Consider the following 10,000-nt stretch of genomic DNA (forward strand, 5'->3'; position numbering starts at 1 on the left):
AATGTTTCTGGAGTCATGGGACCCCTTTGAAAAAGATTTGCCAAGAACTACAGGACTTCTCTGGAGAGAAATGGAGAGCTCCATGTGCACACAGCAGTTGCTGACATTGTAGGGAGTCCACAGCGTCCTCAAAGCACAACCATGGGGCTCCCTGCTAGGTGAGCCATGAGCTGCTCACTCAGAATCCCTGCATTAAGAAGGCTTGGTCATTCCCCCAACTTTCTTTTTTTATTTTTTTGAGACGGAGTCTTGCTCCGTCTCCCAGGCTGGAGTGCAGTGGCCGGATCTCAGCTCACTGCAAGCTCCGCCTCCCGGGTTCACGCCATTCTCCTGCCTCAGCCTCCCGAGTAGCTGGGACTACATGCGCCTGCCACCTCGCCTGGCTAGGTTTTTTTTTGTATTTCTTAGTAGAGACGGGGTTTCACCATGTTAGCCAGGATGGTCTCGATCTCCTGACCTTGTGATCCACCCGTCTTGGCCTCCCAACATTCTTTTCTGACTTCTCAGGAATCAAGGATACAGTATCCAATTCCGATTTTTTTTTTTTTTAAGACAGTCTCGCTTTGTCGCCCAGGCTGGAGTGCAGTGGCATGATCTCGGCTCACTGCAAGCTCCACCTCCTGGGTTCATGCCATTCTCCTGCCTCAGTCTCCCCAGCAGCTGGGACTACAGGCACACGCCGCCACGCCCAGCTATTGTATTTTTAGTAGAGACAGGGTTTCACCATGTTAGCCAGGATGGTCTTGATCTCCTGACCTTGTGATCTGCCCGCCTCAGCCTCCCAAAGTGCTGGGATTACAGGCGTGAGCCACTGCGCTTGGCCTTATTTTTTATTTCGCCACCGAGTCTCACTCTGTCTCCAGGAGGGAGTGCAATGGAGCCATCTTGACTTGCAACCTCCGCCTCCCGGGTTCCAGCAATTCTCCCATCTCAGCCTCCCAAGTAGCTGGGATTACAGGCGTACACCACCATGCCCAGCTAATGTTTTTTTGTATTTTTTAGTAGAGACGGGAGTTTCACCATGTTGGCCAGGCTGGTCTCAATCTCTTGACCTCAAGTGATCCGCCTGCCTCGGCATCTCAAAGTGTTGAGATTACAGGCGTGAGCCACTGCCCCTAGCCTCAAGGCTGATCTTTTTTTTTTTGAGATGGAGTCTTTCTCTGTCTCCCAGGCTGGAGTGCAATGGCATGATCTGGGCTCACTGCTACCTCTGTATCCTGGGTTCAAATGATTCTCCTGCCTCAGCCTCCCAAGTGGCTGGGATTACAAGCGCCTGCACCACACCCAGCTGATTTTTGTGTTTTTTTAGTAGAGACAGGGTTTTGCCATGTTGGCCAGGCTGGGCTCAAACTCCTGACCTCAGGTTATCCACCCGCCTCGGCCTCCCAAAGTACTGGGATTACAGGCGTGAGCCACCATGCCTGGCCAGCTAATTTTTGTATTTGTAGTAGAGACAGGGTTTCACCATGTTGGCCAGGCTGGTCTCAAACTCCTGACCTCAGGTGATCTGCCCGCCTCGGCCTCCCAAAGTGTTGAGATTACAGGCGTGAGCCACAGTGCCTGGCTGTCCTTGCTAGTTTCATACCTACTTCGCTCTATCATTTATTGAGAGGGATATTGAAATCTCCAACTGTAATTGTGGATTTTTATATTTCTCCTAGCAGTTCTATAAGTTTTTGCTTCATGTATTTTGCTTCATGTATTTTGAAGTTCTGTTATTAGTTGTATATAGTTATACAACTATGTTTTAGATATTGTCTCTTGATTGATTGACTCCTTTAAATACTCCGCTGTAAAATCTACTTTGTCTCCCACTCCAGCTTTTTTTTTTCTTAATCTCACAAAATGGTGAAGTAGGCTTTGTTTCTATTTTTTAATAATAAACTGAAATTCAGAAAACTTTAGCAATTTGCTCATAGCTGCATACCTCCATCTTTATTTTCTTTTCTTTTTTTTTTTTTTCGAGACGGAGTCTCACAGCTGGGGCTACAGGTGCATGCCTCCATGCCCGGCTAATTTTTTGTATTTTTAGTAGAGACAGGGTTTCACCGTGTTAGCCAGGATGGTCTCCATCTCCTGCCCTCGTGATCCGCCCGCCTCAGCCTCCCAAAGTGCTGTGATTACAGGCGTGAGCCACCACGCCCGGCCTCTTTTTTTTTTTAGACAAGAGTCTCACTCTGTCACCAAAGCCAGAGTGAAGTTGCACAATCTCACCTCACTGCAGCTTCTGCCTCCAGAGTAGCTGGAATTACAGTCACGCACCACCATGCCCAGCTAATTTTTTTGTATTTTTAGTAGAGACGGGGTTTCACCATGTTGGCCAGGCTAGTCATCAACTCCTGGCCTCAAGTGATCCACCTGCCTCGGCCTCCCAAACTGCTGGGTTCACAGGCGTGAGCCACCACAGCTGGCCACCAGCTTTCTTTTGACTAGTGTTACAGTAGCCTAGGCAACATAGCAAAAGCCTGTCTCTACAAAAAAATACAAAAATTAGCCAGGGGTGGTGCTGTATGCCTGTGGTCCCAGCAACTGGGGAGGCTGAGGTGGCTCACTTGAGCCCTAGAGGTGGAGGCTGCAGTGAGCTAATGATTATACCACTGCACTCCAGCCTGGGTAACAGAGCAAACCCTGACTCAAAAACAAAACAACAGTGTATCTTTTACTTTTTGTACAAATTTATTATTTGTGTATTTACTTTTGTATTATTTTTCTTTTTGCAGATCCAGCATTGGCTGAGCATATTTATTTACATATTCATTTATTTTTTGGAGACACATTCTCAATCTTTTGCCCAGCTGAAATGCAGTGGTGCGATCTCAGCTCACTGCAACCTCTGCCTCCCAGCTTCAAGCAATTCTCATGTCTCAGCCTCTAGTGTAGCTGGTACTACCACATGCACCACCATGCCTGGCTAATTTTTTGTATTTTAGTAGAGATGGGGTTTCACCATGTTGCCCAGGCTAGTCTCAAATTCCTGAGCTCAGGCAATTTGCCTGCCTTGGCCTCCCAAAGTGCTAGAATTACAGGCATGAGCCACTGTGCCTGGCCTTATTTTTAAATTTTATTTCTTGTAGGTAACATTTTAGGTTTTTCAGTATGACAGTCTCTGCCTTTTAATTGGAGACTTTAGGCGATTTACTTTTTTTTTTTTTGGACAGGGTCTCACTCTGTCACCCAGGCTGGAGTGCAGTGGCAAGATCATGACTCACTGCAGCCTCGAACTGGAACTCCCAGGTTCAAATGATCCTCCCAGCTTGCTCTCCTGAGTAGTGAAGACCACAGACATGTGCCACTATGGCTGGCTAAATTTTGTATTTTTTGTAGAGACAAGGTCTCACGATGTTGTCCAGGCTGGTCTTGAACTCCAGGGCTCAAGCAATCCTCCCACCTTGGCCTCCCAAAGCGCTGGGAATACAGGCATGAGTCACCATGTCCAGCCATATTGTACATTTTTAATTTATAATAGTTTACATTCCATTGATATTAAACCAGTTCACCTGTAGTATAAGAATCTTCCCCAGCCTGGCCAGTATGGTGAAACCCCACCGCTACTAAAAATGAAAAAAAAAAACAAAACAGGCCAGGTGTGGTGGTGCTCGCCTGTAGTCTCAGCTACCTGGGAGGCTGAGGCAGAAGAATCACTTGAACCTAGAAGCAGAGGTTGCAGTGAGCTGAGATCGTCCCACTGCACTTCAGCCTAGGCGACAGAGCGAAACTCCGTCTCAAAAAAAAAGGCCGAGTCCGGTGGCTCACGCCTGTAATCCCAGCATTTTGGGAGGCTGAGACCGGCAGATCACCTGAGGTCAGGAGTTTGAGACCAGGCTGGCCAACATGGTGAAACCCCCTCTCTACTAAAAACACAAAAATTAGCCAGGCTTGGTGGCATGTACCTGTAGTCCTAGCTACTAGGAGGCTGAGGCAGGAGAATTGCTTGAACCCGGCAGGCAGAGGTTGCCGTGAGCTGAGAACACGCCACTGAACTCACTCTAGCCTGGGCGACAGAGTGACTCCATCTCAAAAAAAAACAAAAAACACTTAAAAATATTTCTGGCTGGCCGGGCGCGGTGGCTCAAGCCTGTAATCCCAGCACTTTGGGAGGCCGAGACAGGCGGATCACGAGGTCAGGAGATCGAGACCATCCTGGCGAACACGGTGAAACCCCGTCTCTACTAAAAAGTACAAAAAAACTAGCTGGGCGAGGTGGCGGGTGCCTGTAGTCCCAGCTACTCGGGAGGCTGAGGCAGGAGAATGGCATAAACCTGGGGAGCGGGACTTGCAGTGAGCTGAGATCCGGCCACTGCACTCCAGCCTGGGCGGCAGAGCGAGACTCCGTCTCAAAAAAAAAAAAAAAAAAAAAAATTTCTGGCCAGGCGCAGTGGCTCACGCCTGTAATCCCAGCACTTTGGGAGGCCGAGGCAGGTGGATCACAAGGTCAGGAGATTGAGACCATCCTGGCTTAACAGGGTGAAACCCCATCTCTACTAAAAATACAAAAAAATTAGCCATGCGTGGTGGCAGGCGCCTATAGTCCCAGTTACTCAGGAGGCTGAGGCAGGAAAATGGCATGAACCCTGGGGGCGGAGCTTGCAGTGGGCGGAGATCGTGCCACTGCACTCCGGCCTGGGCCACAGAGCGAGACTCCGTCTCAAAAAAAAATAAATACATACATACATACATAAAAATAAAAATATTTCTTCCATTTCTCACTATATAGTCTTTGATACTGTCATGTATTTTACTTTTATATATGTTATAAAACCCACAGTACATTATTACAACCAGGACCTCCATATCAGCTGGTTGCAGTGGCTCACTCCTGTAATCCCAACACTTTGGGATGCCAAGGCAGGCTGACTGCTGATGCTCAGAAGTTCAAGACCAGCCTGGCCAACATAGTGAAACCCTGTCTCTACCAAAAGTACAAAAATTAGATGGGCAATTAGCCGGGCACACACCTGTAATCCCAGCTACTCAGGAGGCTGAAACAGGAGAATTACTTGAACCCAGGAGGCAGAGATTGCAGTGAGCCGAGATCATGCCATTATACTCCGGCCTGGGCAACAGAGTGAGACTCTGTCTCAAAAAAAAAAAGAAAAAATTAGCTGGGCATGGTGGTGCACATCCATGTTCCCAGCTTCTCGAGAGGCTGAAGCAGGAGGATCTTTTGAGCCCGAGAGGCAGAGGTTGTAGTGAGCCAAGATCCTGCCACTGCATTCCAGCCTGGGTGACAGAGTGAGACTCAGTCTCAAAAGAACAACTGGGGTGGGGTACGGTCGTTCACACCTGTAATCCCAGCACTTTGGGAGGCCAAGGTGGGTGGATCACTTGAGGTCAAGAGCTCAAGACCAGCCTGGCCAACATGGTGAAACCCAGTCTCTGTTAAAAATACAAAAATGAGCCTAGCATGGTGGTGCGTGTCTATAATCCCAGCTAGTCCGGAGGCTGAGGCAGGAAAATTGCTTGAACCCATGGGGCAGAGGTTGCAGTGAGCCGAGACTGCACCACTGCACTCCAGCATGGGCAACAGAATGAGACTCCATCTCAAAATAAAATAAAAAATACAAATATAAAACTAAAAAATAAATAAATGCCAGGTGCAGTCGTTCACGCCTGTAATCCCAGCACTTTGGGAGGCCAAGATGGGCGGGTCATCTGAGGTCAGGAGTTCCTGACCAGCCTGGCAAAAATGTGAAACCTGGTCTCTACTAAAAATACAAAAAATGGCCAGGCACGGTGGCTCATGCCTGTAATCCCAGCCCTTTGGGAGGCCGAGGCGGGTGGATCACCTGACGTTAGGAGTTCAAGTCCAGCCTGGCCAACATGGCGAAACCCTGTCTCTACTAAAAATACAAAAATTAGCTGGGCATGGTGGTGGGCACCTGTAATCCCAGCTACTCGGGAGGCTGAGGCAGGAGAATCGCTTGAACCCAGGAGGCAGAGATTGCAGTAAGCTGAAATCATGCCATAGCACTCTAGCCTGGGTGGGTCAGGAGTTTGAGATCAGCCTGGCCAAAATGGAGAAACCCCATCTCTACTAAAAGTACAAAAATTAAGGCTGGGTGCAGAGGCTCACGCCTGTAATCCCAGCACTTTGGGAGGCTGAGGTGGGTGGATCATGAGGTCAGGAATTCAAGACCAGCCTGGCCAAGATGGTGAAACCCTGTCTCTACTAAAAATACAAAAATTAGCCGGGTGTTGTGGTGAGCGCCTGTAATAATCCCAGCTACTCGGGAGGCTGAGGCAGGAGAATTGCTTGAACCCAGTTGCAGTGAGCCGAGATTGCGCCACTGCACTCCAGCCTGGGCAACAGAGTGAGACTCCATGTCAAAAAAAAAACAAAGAAAGAGTTCAGGTTACCTTCCACCACTTGTGCGATTACCCCAGAAAACTTGCTTTACCTCTTTAAACTTCAGTTTTCTTATATTCCAACTGCCATGAGGTTTTCATGAGGAACAAATGAGCTGACATGGATATGTTTCTGTAGTTAACAAAATAAAGGCTCTTACAAAATAGGCAATAATAATCATCATCACTTATTATTATTACATGAAGCTACATGAATAAGATCTTGGAGGAAGACAGCAGAGAGAGAGAGGGAGATCAGAGATCCCAGGTTAAAAGTTGGAGAAATTTCACAGTACATCATCCAAAAGAGGAGTCCATGATGGAGGCAGAAGTAAACTTGGAGAGGTAAGAAACTCTGAAGACGGGGGAGTCCTTTGTGGCAGGCCCTGCATAGAAATTCAGCCTGGCCAACATGGCGAAACCCTGTCTCTACTAAAAATACAAAAATTAGCCAGGTGTTGTGGCAGTCACCTGTAATCCCAGCTATTCAGGAGGCTGAGGCAGGAGAATCGCTTGAACCCGGCAGGCAGAGGTTGCAGTGAGCCAAGATCGCAACACTGCACTCCAGCCTGGCTGACAAGAGCGAGACTCGGTCTAAAAAAAAAAAAAAGTTCAGTTGGTAAGAACTCATCAAAAGTGTCCATCTAGACTTTGGGTACAGTAGAATGACTCAGAGTCTGAATTAACATGAAATCGACAAAACATCATTTGCAAGGGTTTCAGGGAACACCTGAAATCCTGAAGAACTGTTTGTATCCATCCTGAAGAATGGTGTGTTAACAAGAGACAGCCTTTTCTTGGTATCTGTTTTCCATCTCCAACCCAACCCCAACTCACACCCTTATCTCCTATTTTATCTGGTCTCTCTCGTTCCTCTTGCTCTTCCCCACTTGGCTCCCGTTTTCCCCAAGTCCATTCTCTATTTTGTTCTATAAGATCTGATCATATCGGGATGCTTTTGTAGCTCATAAGAATGATGACTGGGTGTTCACACGCATGTGAGATGTGCCTCCCTCAAACCTTAAGACATGGGCACATACCCATCTGATGTTAACTCACGGGGAAAAAAATCTGATCATGCCATTCCCGTGCCCAAATCCTCATATATCCCCACTGCCTCAGGATACAGGCTGGACCCCTTAGACACACAAGACCCTGCATCCATGATCTGTCACTCCCACAGGCACCCTCTGCTCCCACCTACTTGGCAGTTTCCCACAACCTCCCCGGGGTTCTCATGGTTCCCTGTCATTGCAAATGTCGCTTCTCCTAGGATGTCCTGCCCTCCTAGACTTAACTTGGAAAGCCGTTCTTAAGCCCCGGGCTGAGTAAGATGCCCCTGTGGGTATCACGGTCATAGCGCTGTGTGGTTGCTGATAGTCTGATTTTTCATCCTTCTCCATGCCCTCTGGAGGGTAGGGAAGATGAGTATCTTTTTTCTCCGTACAGACCCTACTGCACGAGATTTTCCTAAACAGACCGAATTCAAGGAGTCTTTCTGGTTGTTAGTCCACGTGTCCCGATTTGGGGTTTCCAAAATACACACCCACTGGAACCGGGCCAGGGGAGCCAGCCTGGCCAAGAGCTCCCCCCAGCCCGGGAGCGCGCCACATGCAGATCCTGGGATGGCCGCCAGAGGCCGCCGGGCTCTTTGTTTTCCTTTCTCGCCCGGGTCGGGGCCAGAGGCCTGCAGAGCGCATGCTCTGGGGCAGTTCGCGGCCCGGCGGGGAGCGCTGGAGTTCCTTGTGGCCGACGTGCACCGAGGTAGGTCTCGCTCAGGGCGCGCGGAGGGTCTGGGCAGAGGGCGGTGCGCGGGGTGGCCACAGCCGGAGCACGGGCCGGTCCACGCGGGCCTGGGTCGCTGCCCGCTTTCGCCCGTGTCTCGCGGCGCTGGCCCCACGTGAAGCCCGGAGGCAGGAAGGCGCGATGCGGGCTCGCGATTCCCCGGCCCCGCGGGGCGCTCCAGCGGCCGCTGGGCCCCGCCTCGCCGGAGCTAGGGCCGCGCTGCCCCTCCGCCGCCGCGCCTCTCACGCCCGCACCGCGGCGCCCGCGCAGGCGGGAGATTCAAACGGCGCGAGCGCGATAGGCCGGGTGCGCGCGGCCGCCGGGGCGGGGGATGGGTCTCTGCCGCGAGGAGGATGGTTTTGTCCAGCATGCGTTTGGAGAAGGCGGTTTGCAGAGCTGGCAGGGAGCCATGCCCGGGAGAGGGTGGATCTTCGGAGCTCGAGAGTGGATAGTTGGGGGTCTGCTGCGGCGAGAGAAGTCCCAGCGTCGGCGGGCACCCAGGCACCGCTGTGGACCTTTGGGAGCCGTGTGTCTCGAACTCCGCAGCAGCTCAGTCTGTCAGCAAATTATTTGCTGGCCATCTATTCCGTGCCGCTCTTGCGGGGCTGGGGGACAGTGGTGAGAAGGGCAGGCCTGTGTCATTAGCGAACTATGCTCTGGAGCCCGGGCGACGAACGCTACTGGCAAGTCTTCCTTCATCACATATTGACCTAACTTCGACCACGTGTGACTTGTGTGCCCTAGCAAAAGTTGAGTGTGTGGGGTGTTACGGGAACCCTCAGGGGAACCCCCTGCCCTACCCAGGAGGCTCAGGGATGGCTTTCTAGGTGAAGTGACTCTTGAATGGGGTTTTGAAGGAACAGAGTTTTTCGGGCAGTCTGAGGGTAGTGGGATTAGGGTGATTCAGGCAGAGGGACTGCACGTGCAAAGGCATGAAAGTATAGATATTGTGGTCAGGGATATCACAGGTCTTGAGGTGACTGGAGGAGAGTAACAAGATGATACAGCAAGGGCTGGGTCATGAAGGGTCTTGGGTGCAAGACTAAGGAACACTGCGGGGTGGAGGAGGCAGGGAAGGATTGCCCCAAGAAGGACATCAGAGTGAAACCTGGACAGATGAATTAGGAGTTCCCGAGGCTCTTGTTTCAAAGACATCCCAAGAGCAGGAATCCTGTTCTGTTCCTCTTTACAACTTTCTCATCAGATGCCCTTGGGCAACCCACCCAGTCCCCCAGAGCATTGGTTTCCTTATCTTTATAGCAATGGTAGGGGGCATGTGGTGAGGATATAATTTTTTTTTTTTTTTTTTTTTTTGAGATAGAGTTATTACCCAGGCTGGAGTGGAGTGGTGCGATCTTGGCTCACTGCAACCTCCGCCTCCCAGGTTCAAGCAATTCTGCCTCAGCCTGCGGAGTAGCTAGCTGAGACTACAGGAACAGCGCCACCAGGCCCCGCTAATTTTTTTTTTTTTTTTTTTTTTTAGTAGAGACGGTGTTTCACTATGTTGGCCAGGCTGGTCTCGAACTCGTGACCTCAGGTGATCCACCCGCCTCGGCCTCCCACAGTGCTGGAATTACGGGTGTGAGCCACCGCACCCGGCCAATTTTTTTTTTTTTTTTTCCTGATACGGAATCTTGCTCTATCGCCCAGGCTGGAGTGCAGTGTCGTGCTCTTGGTCACTGAAGCCGCCACCTCCCGGGTTCGAGCGATTCTCCTGTCTCAGCCTCCCAAATAGTAATATCCTATCATTTTCATAAAGCAGTGATTCCAACATCTAGTGGAAGTTGTGGGTCCCTTCCCCCAGGAAAAATGAACACATAGACCCAAGGCACAGGTTGTATCCAGTGGGGATCCCAAGTGAGAAACTCCT

At 50.4% G+C, this 10,000-nt stretch overlaps 1 protein-coding gene and 1 pseudogene across 6 annotated transcripts in view; both read left to right on the forward strand.

Annotated features, from left to right (window-relative positions):
- RCC1 (regulator of chromosome condensation 1) overlaps positions 1-10,000 on the forward strand; it is a 42,434-nt gene that overhangs the window by 9,233 nt on the left and 23,201 nt on the right. For 2 of the 6 annotated variants that reach the window (XM_025388849.1, XM_025388855.1), the window contains exon 4: positions 6,553-6,690. The exons of 1 other annotated variant lie outside the window; for it this stretch is intronic. Coding sequence is in view for 3 of the 5 variants with exons in the window: in XM_025388835.1 (XP_025244620.1) it covers positions 7,957-8,109 (153 nt within the window). In the remaining 2 variants the exon portion in view is untranslated. Of the gene's footprint in view, positions 1-6,552; positions 6,691-7,942; positions 8,110-10,000 lie in introns of those variants that run through there. 3 more of the 6 variants (XM_025388827.1, XM_025388842.1, XM_025388835.1) reach the window with 2 other exon arrangements.
- Positions 7,298-7,395, forward strand: LOC112616465 (annotated as a pseudogene).

This window comes from Theropithecus gelada, chromosome 1 (genome assembly GCF_003255815.1).
Source record: "Theropithecus gelada isolate Dixy chromosome 1, Tgel_1.0, whole genome shotgun sequence".
Taxonomy (NCBI): Eukaryota; Metazoa; Chordata; class Mammalia; order Primates; family Cercopithecidae; genus Theropithecus; species Theropithecus gelada.